The following is a 25,527-nucleotide window of genomic DNA, read 5'->3' on the forward strand; positions in this document are numbered from 1 at the left end:
TATTTCCTCTTTCTTTGCATTGTGAGAGTTAAATTCCACACCCATCACTCCCTTTCTATACTCTTTTCAACATAGTGTTCTATTAAAAACATGTCAACTGATTTCCATTTTATTAGCATGACAGAAAACCCACAACTTTTTCTTTCTGTTTTCCTTCACTGTGGATTTAGGTCTTAAGTAAACTGTTATTACAGAAAGGTCCGAACAAAGCTTTCAGCCATGGCTGTCAAAAAACTTTGAAATTGGTTTTGTAACTGTCACAGCTTAGCTTTGGTGCTGTCATTATAATTAGGTTGTGTTTTTGTCTGAATGTCTACATATCTCTGTTGGTACAAAGTCATTAAAATAATCACTTACAATGGAGTTTGATATGCTATAATCACTATGGCTTGGTTGACTTGCTCCAAAGTAATAACTTTCAAACATTAAATAAGAATGAAGGTGATAAATATATGTGTAAGAACTGATTTTAAATATTAAAACTAGAAACTCTGACTTTAATGTGAAAGCTGGTGACAGACGTCTCTGGAACCGAATTTATTCAGCCAACCAGTGTTAGAAACTGGACATCAGCTTCTATGATGCAAAATGGCTGGTAACATCACATCTGGATTTATTCTTGTATTTACAGAAGTCTAAGTCTGTGCCTTCAATTTTCACTTAAGAAAATTAACATAAAGAAAATGTTGAAGTTGAATAGGTGTCACAAAACGTTAAGAGACTTGAGGTTTCCACAGTTTCATTACTTAACATTACTGTTGGCTATACCTACCATCAATTTATCTAGAGATATGCACATAACTTGTCCATGAACACACAAATACATAAATTTAAATGTAGGTATATATTGTTCTATAGTTATATTTTATATATGGAATATAAAAATTTCAGATACATATTCAAGCTTTTTAAAGTTCCTTTATTTAAAATGTCATTCTAGTTCATCTTTCTTTCTTTCTTTCTTTCTTTCTTTCTTTCTTTCTTTCTTTCTTTCTTCCTTCCTTCCTTCCTTCCTTCCTTCCTTCTTTCTTTTCTTTTCTTTTCTTTTCTTTTCTTTTCTTTCTTTCTTTTGGTTAGGGGACAGAAGATATGGTTTAGTGTTCGAAACTAATTGTTGATCTTCTAGATGATTCAAGTTATATTTCCAGCACCCACATAAGGCAACTTCTTATAAGTCCAGCTTCAAGGGATCTGATACCCTTTTCTGATCTCAGTGGGTACTTTGCAACCACTCACACAGACAAAAATATACATACAGAAATAAAAATAAAAATAAAACCCCTTTAAAGGGTTTAAAAAAAAATCAGACAACTTCTGAATACATTTCAGTCTGCTCCAAAATCCAATTGTTTGTGTAAATGGCAATTGAAATTACTGAGACATTAAAAGACTAAGACAGAATCTTTCCTAAGATTTTATAATGTCTAAAATACTCTAGAGACTTTTTACTCAAGGGGTCTCTAAAGCTGAATGGGTGAGCTGCACCCTTAGAGGTGTTTAGAAATGCAAGAACTCAGGCTGTTTCCTAGTCCCAAAGAATTCAAATCTGTACCTTTAAGAAGGTACCTAGGTAGTTTCTTGTGTCATGTTCAAGTTTAAGAATTAATGTTGTAGATAATCTTTATTCAATAAGAGGGTAAACTTCTTAACCTATAAAATTATCAGACACTTTAAATTTCATGATTCTAAAAGCCTACAGAGATTGAAGTGGAATCCAACAAAGACTGGCTGAACATCACTGTTATATTATGATCACTATACCCCCAAGTGGACTTCTTTCCCATACAACTCTAAGGCAAAGAACCAGTTAGACCAAAGGGTTTTTTACCATGAGAGGGCTTTATAAAGCCATCATCACAGATTCATTAATAAAGGTATGGGATGAGGTAGTTTCAAGAGCTACAAAAAAGAGACAAGATTTGTTTATTTTCCAAAAACAATGCAGTCTTAGTAATGTTGCATCCCCCCTCCACAAATAAAAAACCTAATTTTGAATTTTTATCTGTAGAACATGATAAATTTGTGTTGTTTTAAGTAACTATGTTGTGGACATTTGTTATAATCATGAAGGGAAACAGTAGAGCACTATTTATGAATTGGATGGGCAGACATCAGCTCAAATTATCTTTTAGGGAAATGATTGAACATACCTTCTCAGTACTATAGTAGGATGCTGTAAATATTGTTGCTTAAAATGTAAACAACATTATAGTAGTTATATCTTTTATCTTGCTTTGTGCTAGGAAGTGCTATATGAAAACAAGTGAGAGACAGTGGTGCAAAGGCCAAGAATAAGAAATGTCAAGATTCTATTAGGTCGAGGCCTGATGATATAGCTTAGTGATTGAATGCCTGTCTAGCATGCACAAGGCCTTGGTTCATGTCAAAAGAGAAGAGAGAGAGAAATGCTAGTTTGGAGTCCCATTTTCCAATGAAAGTCCTCAAGAGACTTCAATGTGAAGCCACATGGGGACAAAGCTTCTGCAATTAAAACAGAAGTGGATGCTCACAGTCATCCATTGGATGGAGCACAGGGTCCCCAATGAAGGAGCTAGAGAAAGAACCCAAGGAGCTGAAGGGGTTTGCAGTCCCATAGGAGGAACAGCAATATGAACTAACCAGTACCCCGCAGAGCTCCTTGAGACTAAATCACCAATCAAAGAAAACACATGGTGAGATGTGTGGCTCTAGTTGCATATGTAGCAGAGGATGGCCTAGTCCGTCATCAATGAAAGGAGAAGCCCTAGGTTCTGTGAAGGTTCTATGCCCCAGTATAGTGAAATACCAGGATCAGAAATGGAAGTGGGTGGGTTGGGGAGCAGGGGATGTGGGGAGGAAATAGGAGGTTTTTGGAGGGCAGAAACTAGGAAAAGGGATAACATTTAAAATGTAAATAAAGAAAATATCTAATTAAAAAATCAATGTTAACAACAAAAATTATCAAGATAAGTGTCAATCCATACTTGAGTGCTTGGTCTGTTCATTTTAAGCACTGTACATGGATGCAATTACACTATTTGGTCTCAGATGGCTGGTTTTATGTCTTCCCCCTTCATTAGGAAGAAATAGACTTCTTAGAAAGGATGAGTAGTGTTCCAAGCACATCAAGTTGCAAAGCATTCTCAAATATTTTGGGAACAAAGCAGGTACTTCTCTGCCTTCTCTTGAGTGGTCAAGAAGACCTTGACATGGCTTTAGATGCTAAAATGAATATGAACCAGGTTCCTTGCTGAGGATACTGTCTGACAATAGAAGGCAGAAGTATACAGAGACTATGTTTAAAAACTTCTTTTCAGAAGGATGTAAGGTCATCATGATATAATAAAATGTTAGTTTGAAGACTGCTTGAGCTCTGTGCCTGACTTGACCTCTCTGTAACATTTTCTCTTCTGGGAAGAGAATTGCAATAGCTACATCTTTGATTGAAACATGGATATAAACAAGATATTTTAATGCAGTGTCTAGTCTAGTAGATGTCTTGAATACTGTATTGGAAAACTGTGGATGGAAAACTGTGGAGGGATTTAAAAATAGAGATATGGTTAGTTACTGTGGAGGAAGGTAAAAGAAATAAAACATGAGAAAGTAATTCAAAGAAATAAAAAAATCATGAGACATACTATGAAGATTCATAGATTTCTAAAATGTCTAAATTGATTTTGTTTTGGTAGTTTATATATAAGTACTTTGTGGGAACTGCTTCTATTAATTTTTTCAGGTAATAGTTTCCTATGAAATAGTGACTTTGAGGGTTTAAGTTTCTGTAGATGAAATGTACTAAATAGGACACTTGTGGCTTAGAGTTCACAATGCATATAAATTACATTAATGAAGATCAGAACTCAGAAGTTGAATCTTTCATTTGCTTCTTGAATGAGCAAAATATTCATCTTGCCTCACATTGCATTATTTGCATACTAAAATTATTTGAATTTGATTCCAAAATAAATGATCTAGATAACAATGCATTCATGAGGTAAAATTTCAGAAACCAGCTTGCAAGTGATCTACATGGAATGAGAATATAACCATAAGCAACTGTACAAATCCTAATATAAACTTTCCTTTCATAAATGTTGTGTACTAATTGAGACACAATTAGTTCTATAATTGATAACAAATTATTCTACACAATTAACATAGTTTTGTTAGATAGGTAATGTGTTTATATCAATGCTGAAAATAGTGGATGTCCTTCTAAATTGTGTCTTTCTCACTAACCCATCATTAGAGAGGCAGAATAGAAAGGAATCAATGAATAATTCCCTACAAGGGCTCTAAGAGTCTGTGTTGCTGTGGATACTCTACAACCTGCCATGCCTTAAGAATTGCTTGCTTTTTTCTCTGGAAAAGAAAGATAAGTGAGAAGAGTCTCATAAGACCCTTTAATTTCTTGTCCACTATCATTGAACTTTCCATTGTTATGCCATTAAATCACATATTAGTACTCATGCTATTATAATCAATATGCTTCAATCACAAGCTCTTGACACTACAATATAAGTTAGATTTTAAAATGAAAAAATAATCATGCCTGCTGGGTTGGGAAAGGTTGGTAAGGTCAGTTGAGTGTTATTTTCAGCCAGTGATTTTAATGTTTCTTTTAGTCTGTGTGCAAAGGTGTGATGTCCTCTCACTGAACCCCACCCATGGGTTCACTTGCCAGTATCTTCTACAGCAACTCTTGACCTAGTCATGTGACTTCCTTTGGTTAGTTTATAGTAACAGTACTGACTACAGACTTGGGAAATACTTGTGTGCTAGGATTTACTTTTGCCATTCTAGGATGCCTAAGCAAACAGATTGGCATGATGACCTAGCTAAGGACCCTAGTATACTCTTCCCTCTACTTTCAGCCAGCCAAGCCCAGAGCACAGATTTGAGCTGAGGAGTGGCTGAGGACAGATCCCCAAGATACCAGTTGAGGTTTGGCATGGACTGGTAGGACTTTCCCGGCCATTCACAGATTCACAGGTTAAAAAAAAAATTAGTATCTTTATAAATCAGCATAGCTTAAATCAATTATCTTCTTTTGGTTGTTAAGCAAGCAGCTGTCCAAGGCCTTCTAGTTAGTCCAAGGATCAGTGATCTACTGTGGGGACTTGAAAATTAATGATTTGATTATGCATGTTGAGGCTTGGGGAAAGGGAAGGACATTTATGGACATCTTAAAGGTATTCAGCCTCATTATCCAAGGCAGGACATACATATAGCCCATTGTTCTATTCACAGGCTCATCATGACTCATAGCATTCATATCAATATGATGCTTTATTCAGCATGAGAGACCCACAAATGTTATTTCCAGCACCGAGAGAGACAAATGAAGACCACAGTCATCTGCATATATTGGTAAAAGTAAAGAACACCTAAAATAGACCGAAATTTACTCAGCAAAATCATTTGTCCTAAATTGATTTAAGCCATGGTGCATATTGGTTACAAAGGCTTTAATTTAGGACAGCATGTGCTTTCCAGAACACAATGCCATAATGGACATTCACACTTTGAAGCACATTACTTAACAGTGCTTAATACTTTACTGTTCTCTCACATTTTGTGGCTACACATTTATGGATTAGTGGGAGAAAGGAGAAGTAAATGAAGATCTGTACATAATCCTTCCAATTAACTCAACTATAATTTGAGGATTAAAAACTCAGTGTCCCTACATGACTTCACTATTGACATTTGAAAAAAAAAAATCAGAAAGGAGGACGTAATCTCTTGGCTTGTAAGCAATGTTGTATTGACCTTGTTTAAATTCTAGCTGCAGATGATAATAAAGATTAGAACATTAGATTTTCACCAGATTCTTCTCTCATGCTAGAAAAAAGAGTTATTCAGTCCCTTTTCCCACAGTTTCCTCTAAGCAATTAATTTAGTTCTGATAGACGAAATAGGGCATGCCATTTATGCCTGTGTATCTGTACATAAGTCTACATGCTAATTAGCTGTATTTAGTCACTCAAGTGGACATGTGTTAAGGCAATAGATTTTTTTATCTATAAACTGGAAAAGTGAAACAAATGGATTTAGAAACAAGGACAAAGAAATAGACTTCCAAAGCCTGGTGTTGGAGGGGGTAGAATATATACTGAGCCCAGAGGCTGAGCCAGTTGACCATGGGGACTGTGCAGGAACTGACTTCCAAGAAGTGTGTTAAGATTCTCAAGTGGTGAACAAGGCCGTGTATGTGCTAAGAAAAGGACAGTCCTTTTTCCAGGTTTAATGCCCAACTATCTTCCACATCCTATACTGGGAATTTGAGGAGCATCCATCTCAGTACTTACATGCAAAAGGATAGTATTATCCCTGTTCATCAAAGAAGGAAACTGGGGAATGCCAGGGTGGAGAGGTAGGAGTGGGTGAGAGGGTGGGCAAGTACCCTCATTAGAAACATGGGAAGGGAAGATGGGATAGAAGGGTTCCAGAGGGGAAACAGGGAAAGGGAATAACATTTGAAATGTAAATAGATAAAATATCCAATAAAATAAATTGAAAAAAAAACAATTAAAAAAAAAAGCTTTGGAAAGAAGTCCCAGTGGGCCTTGGCTCCATTGTCCTAGCTAGATCTTCCTATCTTCTCACACTGGCCTAAAGGATAGAAGAGACTAGCTGGTAAAATGAACTTAACTTCTAACAGGCCTATCAATTCTTGAAATGATTATCAGTTATGGGAAGGTTCATTTAGAAGACAGACATTCTAAGAGCCATCTAGGATGTCACTCCACCATTTAAAATACACATCTTACCTGTTCATCTCCTCTCTATCTTCACCTTCAATAGAAATTTTCTCAAAAACCATTAAAACACTTCAGTAATAATCTTGTCATAATTTGACCTATTTATGGAAAAAGCTTTTTCCCTCTCTTCTTTGTAAGAGGAATGACATGGGATGTTACCAGAGAGAAATTGAGCAGGAACACTCCATGCCTCATACATGCCTTCATTTTCCTGTCAGATATTCTTTATGATAATAGACCACTGGGTATGCATGTGTTAGAAGAGAGTGCCAGGAATGCAGCCACATCTGTCAAATTGTCAAAGATGAAAACTCCTACCTGAGAGGCAGGGGGATGGCTTGTCACAGCAGCAGCTGACAAATGACTTTCCCATTTAATCTAATTCTATTCATCATGCATTAGAGTGACCCCTTCACACAGATGTTGTTCATATGAAAAAAAAAACCCAGTACTTATATAGCTACCTAATGGTGGGTTTGATGCTAAAAGAGTCTATTATAACTTTTCAATTTTCTGAGACCCACACTTAAGCACACATTCAAGAGACTTTCTAAATGGTTTCATAATAATGTGTGAGAATCTTGCCTCACTGCCAAAACAACAGAAGAGTACACAGTGTGCATTCATGCATCTAGTATCCACACTGGATTTGTCTTCATATTTGATACTTTTTATTGTTTCATATTTATAAACAAGTGACTCATACTTTAGAAATGTAAGAGATTTTAAAAAATCATTTAGAATAATTAGCCAATAAGTGGGCAAGTGAAATGTTAGCAATTTGAAAATTGCTTATGAATCTGCAGAAATTTATAAGTGGCTAATGTTTGAAAAGATGTCTGCATTTAACAACTGCCATCAGAAGGATGGAAATTTATGTATGTTGCTATTTATGTGTGCTGTCATTGGCCTGTTTGCCTCATTGTTCAGGTCCCCTGAGTGCCATATTCCAGCACCTCCACCTAGATGGGTCTTGTATATATTTCAGCAGAGTCTAGCCAGAAGAGTTCTCCTAATCTGCTAACCCCCACACATCTTCTTCAGCCCCCAAGATTTTCCCAGGTCCCATATCCAGTGTTTCTACCTCATCTAGCTACCCTTGGTTACACTGGTCCCATCCCACAGACTTCAGCCAAGACATTGTCTGCCCACTCCCAGATACATCATGTGCCACATTTAACCTCTTGACTCAACCAAGAACTGTAAATATTTACCCTAGATCCTAGCTCAATTAATCCAAATGATCTTCCCTCCTTACAATATGCTCAACCCTCAGATCTACCCAGGGTTGGGCCATGATGAACATTATGCATGACAGCCCAAGACCCTCTGTCTAATTGACCTCATTCCACTTAAGTTATACCCAACATTTAGACCCAAAACAGCCTGAAAATCCTGTGTTCTGCCACAACCTGCTCTGTTGATTCAGATACAGAGCTAACAAAAGGAGAACACATGCCCAGATATCATTGTGGAAAAATATGCTATCAATATTAAAGTTTGAAACAGTATCTTCCACAACTCCTGAAGCCAACCAGTCCTATAGAATTTTCTTCAATGAAAATTACCTTACTAAATCCTGTGACATAAAATTTAAAATATAAATCATAAACTTCCTTAAAGAATTCAAGGAACTGAAAGAAGACACAAAGAAACAGCCCAATGAACTTAAAATGAATGAATTTAAAGAGAGATGCCCAAGAGAACACAATTACAAATTTCCTGATGGAAATTATGAAACACAAACCAGGATTTAAAAATGAAATTCACTAAAATCATAGAAATATAAAAAAGAACTTAAGAAAAAAATTAAGATGGAATTGAATAATTCAGTAAATGAACTTGCCAACTTAAGGGAAGCTTTGAAAGGAGAATGAGGCATAGTGGTAATAAAAAACTTAGGCCCAGGCAAGGTAATACACACCTTTAATCCTAGGAGACTGAAGCAAGCAGATCTCTGAGTTCAAGGTCAGCCTGGGACTAAGCAAGTTTCAAGTCCAGGTGTGGTGGTACACACCTTTAATCTGGGCCACACCTTCTGCTAGAGATCTATATAAGGATTTTGGAAGAAGGAAGACTCACTCTTCTTCAATTGCTTGCACTTCCTTGCCAGCACATCTCTTGGAACCTACCTCGGCTGAAGACCAGCTTATTGCACTAGCTTTGTGGGACTGAGAAACTTCTAGATTCTTGGACTTCCCACCCACAGCTGCCAATTGTTGGGCTCATTGGACTACAGACTGGAAGTAATTACAATAAATTCCCTTAATATATAGACATCCAATAAGCTCTGTGACTCTAGAGAACCCCGACAAATATACAATGTTTCAAGCTGACGCAATGAATAAACAGCCAAGAGACTGTAGGAAGAATAAAAGGCTGTAATTACTGAAACACAAAGTACCATCCTTCTCCTTCTCCTCTTCCTCCTCCTCCTCCTCCTCCTCCTCATCATCATCATCACAAACAACAGTAACAACACAAACACACTCATAAACACACACACACACACACACACACACACACACACACAGAGGAGAGAGAGAAAGAGAGAGAGAGAGAGTGAGAGAGAGAGAGAATACCAAAACCAACAACACAATGATTTCATCTAACACATATCTTTCACAATTACTCTAAATATTACCAGTATCAGTTCTCCAATCTAAGGATACGGGCTGTTTGAATGGATCAGGAATGAAATTCCATTCAACTGATATCTATAAGAAACTTATTTTAGTTTGAAAGATAGGCACTGTCTTAGAATAAAAGGATGAAAAAAAGTACTTCATCCAAATGGAACCAGGAAACAACAGCTATCACTATCATAATATTTGGCAAAATAGACTCAAACTAAAACTAATGAGAGGTAAAGGACACTCCAGTCTATTGAAGGAACAATTAACAAAGAAGACATTGCTATCATAAACATATATGCACCAAACTCTGGTGCACTCCATTATTAAAAAGTGTACTATTGGAATTAAAGACAGATTAGCATCATCCTATTAATAGTAGGTGATTTCAATAGTCCTATTTCTTTAATGGACAAGTCATCTGAACAAAACATAAGCAGAGAAACATCAGAATTAGATGATATCATATGTCAATTAGACTTAGCAGTTATCTACAGAATAATCTATCCAAACATAATAATATACATTCTTCTCAGCAGTCTATGGAAGTTTCTCTAAAATGGGCCACATCTTGAGACAGAATGCAAATATTAACAAATTCAGAAAGATTGAAATAACTGCATCGATCATATCTCACCATAATGCAATAAAATAGAATAGACAGTGAACAAGTCTCTAGTAAGAATACAAATTCAGGTAGATTAAAATCCATTACTGAGTGATAGATGGGTCAAAGGAGAAATCAAGAAAGAAATAAAAAATCTGGAATTAAATGGAAACATAACATTCTGAAAACCCTGGGACACATTAAAAGCAGTCCTGTGAGGGAAATTTATAAGCTCTAAGTGCTTACATCTCACACCAGTCAAAATGACTAAGATCAAAAATTCAGGTGACAGCAGATGCTGGCAAGGATGTGGAGAAAGAGGAACACTCCTCCACTGTTGGTGAGATTGCAAGCTTGTACAACCACTCTGGAAATCAGTCTGGCGGTTCCTCAGAAAATTGGACATGGTACTACCGGAGGATCCCGCAATACCTCTCCTGGGCATATATCCAGAAGATGTTCCAACTAGTAAGAAAGAAACATGCTCTACTATGTTCATAGAAGCCTTATTTATAATAGCCAGAAGCTGGAAAGAACCCAGATGTCCCTCAACAGAGGAATGGATACAAAAAATGTGGTACATTTACACAATGGAGTACTACTCAGCTATTAAAAAGAATGAATTTATGAAATTCCTAGGCAAATGGTTGGACCTGGAGGGCATTATCCTGAGTGAGGTAACCCAATCACAAAAGAACTCAAATGATATGTACTCACTGATAAGTGGATATTAGCCCAGAAACTTAGAATACCCAAGATATAAGTTACAATTTGCAAAACACATGAAACTCAAGAATGAAGACCAAAGTGTGGACACTTTGCCCCTTCTTAGAATTGGGAACAAAACACCCATGGAAGGAGTTACAGAGACAAAGTTTGGAGCTGAGACAAAAGGATGGACCATCTAGAGACTGCCATATCCAGGGATCCATCCCATAATCAGCCTCCAAACGCTGACACCATTGCATACACTAACAAGATTGTGCTGATAGTACCCTGATATAGCAGTCTCTAGTGAGACTAGGCCGGGGCCTAGCAAACACATAAGTGGATGCTCACATTCAGCTATTGGAGGGATCACAGGGCCCCCAATGGAGGAGCTAGAGAAAATACCCAAGGAGCTAAAAGGATCTGCAACCCTATATGTGGAACAACATTATGAACTAACCAGTACCCTGGAGCTCTTGACTCTAGCTGCATATGTATCAAAAGATGGCCCAGTCGGCCATCACTGGAAAGAGAGACCCATTGGACTTGCAAACTTTATATGCCCCAATACAGGGGAACGCCAGGGCCAAAAAGTGGGAGTGGGTGAGTAGGGGGATGGGGGGTGTATGGGGGACTTTTGGGATAGCATTGGAAATGTAAATGAGGAAAATACCTGATTAAAAAAAAATAAACACAAATAAATGACTTAATGATCTTACTCAAAATTTTGAGAAACAAACAGAAACAAAACAAAATCAAGAGCAAACAAACCAAGTAGTTAGCAAGAAATAATAAAAATCAATAAAGAAAATAATAAAATAGAAAACAAAGAATAATTGAACCTCAGAGCTGGATCTTTGCGAAGATAAACAGGATATACAAGGTGTTTTAAGAAGATAAATAGATTTGACACAACTAACAAAAAGAAATAGAAATGACCCAAATTAACAGAATCTGAAATTAACAGGGAAACATTACAACAGACACCAAAGACATTCAGGATATTATAAAGGATTTGAATATCTACAGAGTTGAAAATCAGTGTCAACAGCCTGTCTGGTATCAAATCCCTACTGACACTAAAAGGTTATTCTAATTGTATTTTGTTTAAGTGGAGCAGCTGTGTCTACTTCAATTTCCATGACCAAATTCTTGAACTCAATGTCTCTCACATTTTGTGACCTATTCTGAAATTATATTTCCTCTCAGTTAACCTTTATTTTGCAAGTTTTCTGGTGATTTTTCTTCTGAGAACTTGTATGGGAGGTCACCAGGCCCAGCGTCATAGTCAGTCACTGTGGGTAATGTGCAAGAACTAGAATGAAGCTATAGTTATTGGGTAAGAGAATGAGACAGACAGAAAAGAAAAACCATGTGGCTCACAAAAGATAGGTACAGAATGCACAGTGACCTGAAATGCCAGACTGTACCTGCAATAGGTGCACTCTTTTGAACATTGCAACACAACAATTTTCAACCAAATCACAAATGTTCATATAATTTTCTCAGATTGTAAGGTAGGAATAGGAGGTGAATGTTAGAAGCAGGTTTAGCTCCAAGAGAAGAAAAGCCAGTTGTGAGGGTTGGTGTACCCACACCCTTAGACTGTTGCCCTTTCTTCAGCCTTCCTGCTCTTATACTTCAAAGTGGAGGCTGGGAGGGAAACTAGCTGGAGACTAGTGTCAGGGAAGGGAAGACAGAAAGATAAGTCATTTAAGGCAGGACAGTGGAGGTGCCTCATGGGCTATAGAACTTTAATTTATTTATTCTTAATGTAAAAGTGAATTTGTCAGGAATTAAGTGTATATACTGGAACTAGACATGTTTCTAAATTTTACATATGAAACAAATGGACCTGAAATCATTAATTTGATCAGTAAAAGTACTTTCTACTCAAAATGAACACAATTAACATTAAATTGTTAAAAAAAATGTCAACAAGTATAGTAGAGAACTTAAGAATCTCTAATCAGGCTAATAATACCGTTCTGCCCATACTCCTGTTCTGAGTTTAGGACTTTATAATTTAATGGACAAGCAAATTTATTTTCATTTACTATAAAACAGAAAAGACCATGCTAAGGTCATAAAACTTAATCTTTTCTCAGCATGCTGGCATATGATTCCCATTATACTTATTATGTCTGTGATTACGATTATAATTTGAGCCTCATAATGGCAAATCAATTTACATATTTTCTAATTGCAGACCAGAGGTGGCTAGTTTTCTTCCACTAATAACACCATGGAGAGTCTATTATTCAGTATAAGAATTGGATCACAGCATATCATAATTAATCAGAATAATTCTAAAACCAATAAATATAAAGAGAAAGTAGGGAAACTAATAGAGTTCTACCATTTAATATAAGGTAGAGTAGATTAAGGCACATGAATTAATATTACTAAATTGTCCAATTATTTATAGTTTGTAGAAAAGATCACAATCCAAAAAGTCAGACAAGGACACAGAAAGCTGAAAGGTGGTGCAAATATAATATAAATGCAGAAATTTAGCAAACTCAGAGAAATTAACACAAAAGAATAAGGTATTACTTTAATATCCCCAATGTTTAAAATTTTTGAGCCAGTCTCTATTGTGCTTAGTTATGAATATAAAATTCTTAAAATATAAAATTATGGATGTGCTATTTTGCAACATATTTTAAATTTATGAATTATGTGTTATTATATGATTTCTGCAATCTAAAATAATATTATTCTCATGTATTTTTATGGACTTTCCAAACAAGAGCCAACAAGACATACAAAATGTGAAAATTCATCTCAGAATAACACATTAACAACTTGGATGGTAGTCTTTGCTTCTATGAAGAATAGGTTCATTTCTCAGTGTGTACTGTGAGCATGAGGTGCTCATAGAATGTCTGCTTTTAAGTATGTTTGATAATCCTACCTAGCTGGCTGGAGATTTATTTATTGTCTTACCATTGAGGTAAAGAGAAATGTCTTTTAATGCTTTATGAAAGGCAAACGTGTGGGCCTGTGGTAATAAACACTTTTAGTTCTAGCCTGTGGAGGAAAAAATGAAGAATTGAGAAGCCAAGGCAAATCAGAGACTCTGTGTTGATTAATGTTATTTAGCATTTCTCCAACAAGGGAAGTCTTCATAACAGTAGAGGACACACTAACCATGATCACTACAAAAAGCTATGACCTTCACTGTAATATCTGCTTCCATGTTGATTAAATGAGAGGACATGAATGGAGAAGCAACAAAGCATTTGAAGGTCTGAAAGTGTGGCTTCTGAAATCCTACTCTATTTGTTTTCATGAGTCTCACTTCCAGGAACCAGAAATTGAACCAATTATGGCAATAACAACTACTCTGGTAAAAGAGTTTTCCTTCTATGTTCATGCCATTATGGTCTAAAACAAGCAGTGCTTTGGTATTATATGTCAAGAAACTACTTCCTGAAAGCATCCTGGCTTTAGATAACTTTGTATGGTTTTGTGGGCATGTCTCCTCTAAAGCATGAAGACAGAGCTCTGACAGGACATGACTATCTTCTTAGAATTCCTTTACCTCCTTCTACATGCAAAATAATATGATTGCATTTACAAGTAATGTGGTAGGATTGACATAGTTGAAAGGAACCTAGACCAAAGTCTGCCTGAATGGTCAAGTTTGAGTGAAATGCTTGAATGACTATAATTAACCTGAGATTGTAATTTTGAAATTGTTGAAATAAATTAGAAAAAATGAGGAACCAATAACATCCTAGAGGTGGCAGAGTTCCCTTTTTAATCCAAGGACCCCTGGCCTTTGTCATTTTCTTTTAATAAGATCCAAAGTTTCACATATTTTCCATGTCTGGTCACATATTCTACTCCTAAAATATAGCAAGACCTAGAAATATGGCTTGCTTTTCATCTGGCCACCCTTGACTACATCAGAGTTTACTTTTATCAAAGTTATAGCAGACTACAACAACAACAAACGGTATATAACAACATGGAGACAAGTAATGGGGGTTTCTAACTTACTATATTTAAACAAAGAGGAATTCTTTACAAAAGAGATGTTGAGCTGAGCTTTGGTGAATAGTGAGTGAGAAATACTGTGTGAAGAGGCAGAGATGCTGTGAGAGACAAATGTATAAGACCTCAAGAAACAGGAGGCTGTGAGACTCAACCCAGTGTTGATCTCCAACTAATAAGAGCTCAAATAAAGGAAGCTTTGTGAATCTAACCAGTGTTGATCTACAATTAATACGTGATCAGGATCAGGCGAAAGGGGCGGAGGGCCAGGAGACTCAATGAAAATCTGTAGCTGCCAGGGTGGGTGGGGAATCTCTAAGAAGTGTCAGAGACCTGGGATCAGAGGAGGCTCCCAGGAGTCAATGCTGGTGAAGTTAGCCTGAGATGCATAGTAGAGAGATGTGGAACCTGAAGAGGCCACCTCCTGTAGTCATGCAGGACTCCCAATGGGGGAATAAGGACACCAACCCACCCACAAAACTTTCAACCTAAAATTTGTCCTGTCTTCAAGAAATGCAGGGACAAAGATGGACCAGAGACTGAGGGAATAGTCAACCAGTAACAGGTCAACTTGAGACCTACTTCATGGGCAAGAACCAAATCCACGGCTCTATTTATGATACTCTGTTATGCTTACAGACAAGAGCCTATCTAGCATAAGTGGTCTCTGAAAAGCTCACCCAGCAGCTGACTGAAACAGATGCAGAGACCTACAGGCAAACATTAGAGGGAGCTTGGAGAATCTTGTGATAGAGTTGGAGGAAAGTTTGAGTGACCTGGAAGGGATAGGGACTCTACAAGAAGACCAATAGAGTCAACTAATTTGGATCCATGGAGTTACTAGAGGCTGAACCTCCAACCAAAAAGCATACATGGACTGGACCTAGAATCCTCTCACATATGTAGCCTCCATTTAGCTTGCTTTTTATGCAGGTCCTCTAACAACTCGAGTCGGGGCTGTTACTGACTCTGCTGTCTTTCTCTGGATCCTTTTACCCTAACTGGACTGCCTTGTCTGGCCTCAGTGGGAGGAGATGTACCTAACCCTGTAGAGACTTGATGTGCTGGGGTTGGGGTAATACCCAGTAGGGTAGCACACTCTTAGAGGGAATCAGAGGGGCGGTGTGAGGAAGGAACCAGGAGGGAGCCAGCTATTGGGATGTAAAAACAAACAAATTAATTTTTAAAAGGAAGAGATCAAATACAGAAGGTTGGGGAGGTCCAGACAGTGTTGATCTGCAAGTGATAAGAGCTCAAGTACAGGAGGCAGCGGAAAGTCCACTCTGTTGATCTCCAGGGAAGGAGTGAGGAACAGACATGCTGTAAAGGTAACTCCATTTTTTTTAATCTTTTTTTTTCTGAATTAATTCTTTATAATGGGAGAAAATCACATTTAAAAGTAAAAAGAGGTAGCATGTGCCTCTGCTTGTCCTTGGTATTGAGGTTATTATAGTCTATAAGAGTGAGGAGGTGCTTGGCATACGCAATAGTGTCTGCATCTGGTGGCTGATTATGGGATGGACCCCCAGGTGGGGCAGTCTCTGGATGGTCCATCCTTTTGTCTTAGTTGCTGAAAGGACCCTGATATAGCTGTCTCTTGTGAGGTTATGCCAGTGCCTGGCAAATACAGAAGTGGATGCTCACAGTCATCTATAGGATGGAACACAGGGCCCCCAATGGAGGAGCTAGAGAAAGTACCCAAGGAGCTAAAGGGATCTGCAACCCTATAGGTGGAACAACAATATGAACTAATCAGTACCCCCCCAGAGCTCGTGTCTCTAGCTGCATATGTAGCAGATGATGGCCTAGACAGCCATTACTGGGAAGAGAGGCCCGTTGGTCTTGCAAACTTTATATGCCCCAGTACAGGGGAACGCCAGGGCCAAGAAGTGGGAGTGAGTGGGTAGGGGAGCAGGGCAGGGGGAGGGTGTAGGGGACTTTGGGGATAGTATTTGAAATATAAATGAAGAAAATATCTAATAAAATTTTTTAAAAAGATTTAAGAAAAAGAAAGAGTGAGAAGGTGCTTCAGTTTAAACGGTTTCCAGTTTTCAGCCTCATTCACCATGGTGAATGTGTGGTAGTGTGTGCTGTTCTTTTAATGATTGACAGCTAATTTGTGAAAATTTTGGAATACATTTACTACGGATATTTACCTCCTTTCCTCTCCCAGTTTTTAACTCCTACCTATAATGGATACTAGCTCCTTTTAAGAAGATCAATTTAAGGACAGCCAATGGGTGACAGAACCTCTTCCATACTAAATTGCCTGCTCTTCATTCCCTAGTTCCTAACTGACTTTTGCAAAGCTCATCTAGTGTGTTGCTATACTAATGATCTGTGTTTAATGCTGTCACATATATCTCTCAGATGCCACATCTAGGCACTTCTAGCCCAGCTCTTATCTTAATACAACAGTGTCACAGCACTAAATCTTGCTCAGACTTTACTCATGCTCACACTGTCACTCATTCTTTCTGTTCTCAGAAGAGTGACTTGTCATCTCCTAATTACAGACTTCAACTTTTTCTTTTTTGAAACAAGGTTTCTTTGGGTAGCCCCAGTGGAATTTATTCTGTGGCCTTGAAATTAGAGATACTCCTGCTTCTGCCTCTCAAGGGCTAAGATTCAAGGCATGTACCACCACCACTCGGCTTAGAATTCAACCCTCTTACATCAATTAATAAGCATGTAATTAATGTTTTTTTGAGTCTTTTATGTCTCTTATTTGGTATTCTATTAGCTTATTTTCATAACAAGTCTTTGATCCTTTTGTACTTTTCAATGTGCTAAAATATGGAAAGACTGTAAGCAATGGTGACTGTGGTAGTAGAAGTAGCTGCTATAGTTGTTTATTAATGATGCTGGTATAATCAAAATAGTTCATCAGAAAACCACAAAACAATATTTAATAGTTCCCTTGACCATCTGGAAATAATTAACTTTCATTATTTAAATGATAGAATCAAGTAAATATGGAACAAAATGAAAAGGCAGCTTACAAAGTAAGAGAAGATATTTGTACACTTTATACCAGAAAAGAAAGATAATTTCTTAAATATAAAATGTAAACATTAAAGATAGTTATACATCTGAAGAAACCTCCATAAGAGGCAAAGAAACCTGAGTCTAAAAGTTTCATAAGTAGCGACCCCAGGCCCCCTCTTTTAATCACTTGCATGTTATCAGAACCCTCAGGTACCCTGCTACCTACTAGCCCATGCTTACTTTTGGAGTTCTTTATTAAAAACACACCTGGGCATCACCTTGCTCTAGAGATTGAACATGTAGAACAACAGATCTTGTGTTAATACATTTCTTTCCCAGATATACATGGAGATATTGTACAACCCTAAATAATTCAGATCTCTTAGAAAATATTTTCACAAGGACAAACATGGCAACAAAACTATTAATTGATTTTTATACTGTTGAAATGCTATTGCTTTTGTGCCTTCATTCATGAAGTTTATCAAGCCTCCATTTGATTGCTAGGTTTGAACAACTCGACACAAACTAGGGTCATCTTGGAAGATGGAACCTAACCTGAGAAATGCTCCCATCAGATTGACCAATAGACAAATCTTTGGTTGCATTTTCTTGGTTAATCATTGTTGTGGCAGGGACCCAGACCTCTGTAGGAGGTGCCATCCCAGGGTAGGTGGTCTTAGATGATTTAAGTAAACAGATTGAATGAGACATAGACAGCAAGGCAATAAGCTGCATTTTCCCATGTTTCCTGTCTCCAAGTTCCTGCCTTGAATGAACTCAATAGAATGCAACCTTAATATGTAAGCCAAATAGACACTTTCCTGCGCAGATTTCTTTTGGTCAGCAACAGAAAACAAAGTTGGAAACCTGCTATATATCTAAATGAATACTAACAAAGTCCTTAATACAAAAAAGAATAAACCATGTCTCTAACTTCTCAATAAATCTGGGCAAGTTTAGAGCTTGGAGCCTATGAATTTCTTCCTATAAAATTAAAGTCAAAGATTCATACTAGATGATTTTTAAAAATGGTATTGTGCTGTACCTGTAGGCAGGCTGGGGCACGTCCCTGGGGCTTGTTGACATCCACAGCTACCAGCTGCCAACCACCAGCGGCATCTTCATGGAACATCTTTAAGAAGAGATGAGTCAGAGATATTGAACATGGAACAGTGAGAACTAGTTCTGTCTGTAACTTTCTATGTGTTTAAATATTACTGAAAACCTGTCTTATTAAAGAAGTATATATTTGGATTATGAATCATTTCAGCTATATTCATTTTAATACTGAAGTGAAAAACAAGTGAATAATACTACTCTCATGAGCAATGATAATAGCTTGCATTTATTGAGCACTCGTTATATTTGTCATGGAATTTCTGTGTTATATAGATTTTGCCTATATAATCTTTTAGATACTCTTCTATACAGGAAAAATACTTAACTCTCTTAGTTGATTATGTTCATTATTATTTTGATCTCTGCAAGAAAATGTACTTAGAATTCTTAAGCATTATGTCTCTCTGTTGAATATATTTAAGAAGATCTTTCAGTGTGTGAAATAGAAAACATTCTCACGTCAAATAATATCAGGGATTCACCTTCAACATGGGGGATGAGACTGGTGCTATTTCAATGGTATAAAACTAAGAGAGGGTATTTAACTGACTTTCTGCAATTATTTTAACTAGGTCACATTACAAAGGGAACATCTCATTTATATTGCCTTAGAGGGCTTAAATGAGATAAAATTAAAGATGTTATTGGCCTAACTGAAATGTGTGCCTGTGTGTTTGTGTGTGTGTATTGGTTTTAATGAGATAAAGTAGAATTAAAAGTTTTTAAAAATAAAGACAGTAACCATAATAATTTACTGTTTTGTTACAGCCCAAACTTTCTTTTTTGTATACATAAGAATTTGCATTGCAATTTTATGAGGTCCCATTTGTCAATTCTTGATCTTACAGTATAAGCCATTGGTGTTCTGTTCAAGAATGTTTCGCCTGTGCCCATGTGTTCAAGGCTCTTCTCCACTTTCTCCTCTATAAGTTTCAGTGTATCTGGTTTTATGTGGAGGTCCTTGATCCACTTGAACTTGATCTTTTTACAAGGAGATAAGAATGGGTCGATTTAATGCCAGGTGTGGTGGTGCACGCTTTTAATCCCAGCACTTGGGAGGCAGAGGCAGGTGGATTTCTGAGTTCGAAGCCAGCCTGCTCTACAAAGTGAGTTCCAGGACAGCCAGGGCTATACAGAAAAACCCTGTCAAAAAAAAAAAAAAAAAAAAAAAAAAAAAAGGAAGAAAAAGAAAAAGAAAGAATGGGTCGATTTGCATTTTTCTACATGCTAACCTCCAGTTGAACCAGCACCATTTGTTAAAAACGCTGTCTTTTTTTCCCACTGGATGGTTTTAGCTTCTTTGTCAAAGATCAAGTGACCATATATATGTGGGTTCATTTCTGGGTCTTCAGTTTTTTCCATTGTTCTCCTTGCCTGTCTCTGTACCAACACTATGCAGTTTTTATTACTATTGCTCTGTAATACAGCTTGAATCTCAAGAAGGAAGACCAAAGTGTGGATACTTTAGTCCTTCTTAGAAGGAGAACAAAATACTCTCAGGAGCAAATATAGAGAGAAAGTATTGAGCAGAGAATGAAGAAAAGGCCACCCAGATACTGTCATACCTGGGGATTCATCCCATATACAGTTACCAAACCCAGACACTATTGTGAATGCCAAGAAGTGCATGCTGAAAGGAGCCTGATATGGTTGTCTCCTGAGAGGCCCTGCCAGAGCCTTACAAATACAGAGGTGGATGTTCACAGACAACCATTGGACTTAGCCTGGGGTTCCCAATAGAGGAGTCAGAGAAAGGACTGAAGGAGTTGAAGGGGTTTGCAACCCCATAGGAAGAACAACAATATCAACCAACCAGAACCCCAAACTTGTAGGGACTAAGCCATCAACAAAGGAGTACACATGGGTCCAGCTGCATATGTAGCAGAGGATGGCCTTTTCATGCATCAATTGTTCCTATGAAGGCTTGATAGATAGTTGCCCCAGTGTAGGGAAATAGAGGGTGGGGAGGTGGGAGTGGGTGGGTGGGTGGAGGAACACCATCATAGAAGCAGGGGGAGGGAGAATGTGACAGGGTGTTTCCGGGAGGGAGGGATACTGGGAAAGGGGATAACATTTGAAATGTAAATAAAGAAAATATACAATAAAAAAAAAAAAGAATTTGCATTGCTACCATTACTTGTGACTTTACGTTGGTCCTACCCCCTGTTGTAATAGGGAATCGTTACTAGATTCCCTATTAATGGCACATGGATCATTATATAGGCTCCATAATTATACTTTCAGACTCTAGCCAGAAAGATTATAATTTTCAGGAAGAAAAATATTCTCTGTGTCATGATTACGACAATGGAAAATAAATGATGCCTAACCTCACAGGCCGTACATAAAGATTTAAGTGAAACCTTTGAGGTGCACATTTACACAAAGATTCTGTGACCAAAGATGTTATTGCAAATAGTCCTTCCCTGCTATTTATAGAACTTACTTTCTCCTTAGAATAAAATTTAAAAGTTATTCTTGGTGGTAGAACTAAGCACATCCTTCATGAATGGGCTTACTGTGAGAATATAGACATTGCAGGAATAACAAACTAGTTAAAGTGACCTTTAAAGGCCCTGTCATAATTCTGGGATTCTCCTTTTAAGGGCAACTGTCAAAACCTATGCTGTCAGTCACTGGCTAAGAACTCTCTGTCGATGCCTTCTACACTGTCTTGTCAAGGCACATAGCACCCCTGGGGCTAATATTTCCTTTCACTGGTGGCAAACTAATTTTCTCTGTTAAATTATATTTTTTCAGCAGACCCAAATCAAATAAATCAATTTAATTGTTAGCAAAAGAGTTCTCTGAAGGTCACCCCTGTGTATGGAATAAAGTATCAGAAATGCAAACGTGTCATACTTTCTTTAGATTTCCAAATCATACATTATTTAGATTGATTAATATGATGACTAGATCTTTAAAACCAGGCTAGTTAACAGAGACAAGAACTCCAAGGGATAAGGTCCCTGGGGAGGATAATGGGTATGACTGTGGCCATGTTTAGTTTGTCTTCCAATGTCAGGACATTTTTATGAGGTCACTAAGCACCCAGCAAAAGAACCAGTTGCTGCCCTTTTCCGGAAGCTTGCATTGACTGGGTGGCTAGACAGTAGCCTATAGGCTCTAAGCAGAGCCTTCTTGTTCTTCCTGTATTTCTTTTCTGCTGGCTTGTATAAATGTGAAAGATACAGCTACAAGAGATAATTGTAGTCTACAATGTAACTACAGGAAGGGAGACTATGTAAAGTGGAACATAAAGGTGATGGTGGGTTGGTCAGTAGGGACAGGTTTATTAGTAACCTGGACCAGTGATCCAAACCCAAGTGATCTCTTTCAACTTTACCCTTAAAGAACACAAATCTAAGTTATCTAAGCTATGTATATTGAGTATTTGGCCTATGTAGTAGAATCCAACCCAGGTGCTTTTAATAAAAATGTTCAGTGGTCCTTGTATTTTAATCATGTGATTATTATCTTCTTATTAAAATGTTTATTATTAAACATCTAGAAATTTGAAATAAATGTGAAAAAATTAACTAATATCTCAAAAGACAGTCATTACTGACATTTTAATTTCCAGAAAATTAACACATGTGTGCATGTAAACAAGTAAGACAGGTTTTAAAGTGATACTCTATGTCACTGTTGATATATTTCTGCATTGCAAAAAGACTGGATCAACTAGTGGGAGGGACACTATCCATCATAATATAATGGACACCCATGAACACTCTTTTCTTAGTACAAACATTTGGGAAAGCATGTGGATTTCAGCCCTGTGAATTAGCTCAGGCTCGTTCATTTGAAAATGATAGAATTTTGTAATTATTTGGGTTTTTTTTGGCAGCTTGGTTTACAAAACAGTTAAATATCATCCCAATCATCAGGTTACCTTGAAAATGTGTTAAAATTTCAAGCTTTTAATGTGAATTTGCTTACACACAGAGACACACAGACACACACACAATATGGAGAAAAACTTTAATATATTTTAAAATCATTCTGCTTTTTCTGAAGTTAAGTATTTTAAAAATAGATCATTTGTTAAAGTTAGGAGGGTGGACACCTGGCAGGATTTCATTATCAAAGACTATATTTAGTCCATGAAATGCAGCACATACATGTGAAACCAGCTCTCAGGAGGCTGGTGCAAGATGACTGCCACATGTTCAAGCCTGTCTGGACTATGGAGTGAGACCTTATCTTGAAACAAATTAGAAAAAAAGGTCATCAAAATAATACATTTACTGAGTAAGTCTCACAAAGCTTAATTTTTGTTCCCAGCTTCCTATGGTGAATGCTTCATGTTGTCCCTAAGGCTTCTCCCTGAAAAGAACTCGCTGCTGCACCACTCAGGGACACCCTTTCTCTGAGCTGTATCTGTTAACTGCCTTCTCACACATCTGAGTGATATCTATTCATGTGGAAACTGCTGGCTTTGGGGACACTAAGCAATTTTTTTCCCTCAAGTTGAGCATTGGGTTATGCGTGGTGTTCTTTTTCTTTGTGGTGAATCAATTCTTTCCATTTTTGCTCATGTGTCTTTCATTTACACTCTACTTTTCTTGCTGAGCATCACACATTCTTTCAGAGGGTGATTTAGGCAAATTCTGAGGATGTTGACAGGAAGGCAAAGAAGGAACAACTTAAAATCACCCTTGTGCTTGCATCAACTCTACCCTCATCCATCTTCTGACTTAGCCAGAGGATAATAACTCAGATAGCATCTGTCAGCTAGAGTGCTCAGTCACTGATGACAGTCTCAGGAATACTGTTCTCATCGCACAGCACAGTGCTTATGTGTCAGAACTCCAACAGGATGCCATTGTAAAATTTATAAAATTTAAGTATGCATAATACAACAGAGTGGCCTTGGGCTTTGATAGGTCTTCCATCTTTATTTTGGACAAAGTGGAGTCAGCTTATCTCTAGCATTCTTCAGTCTAGGTCAAGAGATGGCAGGTCTATAAGGTGAACTGTTCAGTGAAGGATGTGAAGGTTGGTTTGGATGAAGAAATTGCTGTGTTTAAAGCTTTCCTAGATCATGTCTGCACATACTAACACCCAGAGTTGGGGCCACACCCCTAAATATGGTGACATGAGAAATTCTATTTGTGGTCTAATACAAAGTATATTTTGTAACAGGAATGTGGACCTCTTGACCTATACACCAGTCTATGTCTGAGTCTGTAACAAGATGATCCACACCAAGAACTACACAGAATGGAGTCACTGGCCCCAGCGCAGCTCAGCCAGGTCTATGATTAAGAATCTGAAAGGATCAGTTCTAGTTTGCTTTCATTTTGCTGTTGGCACCATAGCATGCTTCGTACAAAAGTTTTGCAAGCAATAGTTCCTTAATTTGTTTCTATGTGGTCACTCAGAGACATTTGTTAGTGACCATTAAAATAAAAATATTGCTTTGATATTTTAAAGAAAAAAATTACCATGGATTCTGTTTTGCATCTGAAATATCAGGGCCAATTCTTAGAGAACTGCCTATGTCTAAAGGTCTACTCTCTCCTCAGGATGTACGTGTGTGTGTGTGTGTGTGTGTGTGTGTGTGTGTGTATACGCTTACATCTCCACCCATGTGGTTTTCATGGGAAGTTCACATAATTAGAGACATTGCTGAGTCCAATATTCCCAGCCCTCTTTAGCTCTTTGGTTAAAAAAAAAAAAAAAACACATTGAACATGAATTTCCCACATAATAGATAAAGGCAAGAAATTATTTCATGTCCAAAAAGCTGTGTGACATACAGTAATCAACATTATTTAATCAATTTGGAGCCTATGTTGTTAGAATTAGACACTTATGGTTTAGTGCTTTAAACCAATAAAAGGGAAGTCCAGGCTCCGAGTTTGGTCAGATTTTACAAATGGAACAGTCTCCGCAAATGTTCAGCCCCACTTCTGCACACACAAAAGCTTCAGGGACCTTTTGCAAGTGGTGACTGAGGAGTAGGTGGAGCCTAAGGCCAGTTGCTAGGCTGCCTAAGTGGTGTTTTACCAAGAGGAAGCCTGCAGGAGCTTAGGTTGCTTAGCAACCGGGTCCTCAGCCATAGCATTTTTCTTAATGAAGGTTTTTCACAGTTCTCTATGTGATTACCTCTGCTGAACATCCAGGCGAGTTCCCTCTTGAAATCCTGATTTATGCCTCCACATTAAGTGCAATTTTACATCAAAATAATTTTGTGCGACTTTGTTCAAAATTTTCACATTTCATCTTCTATTATAACTGCTTGCTGGTTTGATTCTTTACCTTTCCAGCTGTGATTTTATCTGTCGGAGTTACTTAATAAGCAAAATATGGTTTTAGGGACATTTTAGGCCACCCCCTAGGAGTGCTACATGTAAGAGCTGCATTCACAGTCTTATGTTCCATTTACATCTCAGTGTCACAGAAAACATGCCTGCCAAGAGACTGTCACCTGAGGAAGGACCTGAAACTTTGCTACACCTCAGAGTCAGCTAACAAGGGCCAGACAAGGAACAAGAGCTTTCTGGTTGATTCCTTGAAAGTTCCACAACGTGGTGTTTATGACATAATCTATGTAGCATGCTAATTTCTTTTCATGGACGTTTGAATCATTTTGACATGATTTTACTTGTAACAAAGGAGGGATAATTTTGATATCTACACCACTATATATATATATCAGCCTTCTATGTTTAATGACACTTGAAAATAGGGTTGATAAAAGTCTTAAATAAAA

At 37.5% G+C, this 25,527-nt stretch overlaps 1 protein-coding gene across 7 annotated transcripts in view; it reads right to left on the minus strand.

The window, feature by feature from the left end:
- Positions 1-25,527, minus strand: part of Nalcn (sodium leak channel, non-selective) — a 351,653-nt gene that overhangs the window by 213,071 nt on the left and 113,055 nt on the right. For all 7 annotated transcript variants that reach the window (XM_011245094.3, XM_030247866.1, XM_017316063.2 and 4 more), the window contains exon 10: positions 18,733-18,819. In XM_011245094.3, coding sequence (XP_011243396.1) covers positions 18,733-18,819 — 87 coding nt within the window. The remainder of the gene's footprint in view (positions 1-18,732; positions 18,820-25,527) is intronic.

The sequence above is a fragment of the Mus musculus genome, chromosome 14, assembly GCF_000001635.26.
Source record: "Mus musculus strain C57BL/6J chromosome 14, GRCm38.p6 C57BL/6J".
Taxonomy (NCBI): Eukaryota; Metazoa; Chordata; class Mammalia; order Rodentia; family Muridae; genus Mus; species Mus musculus.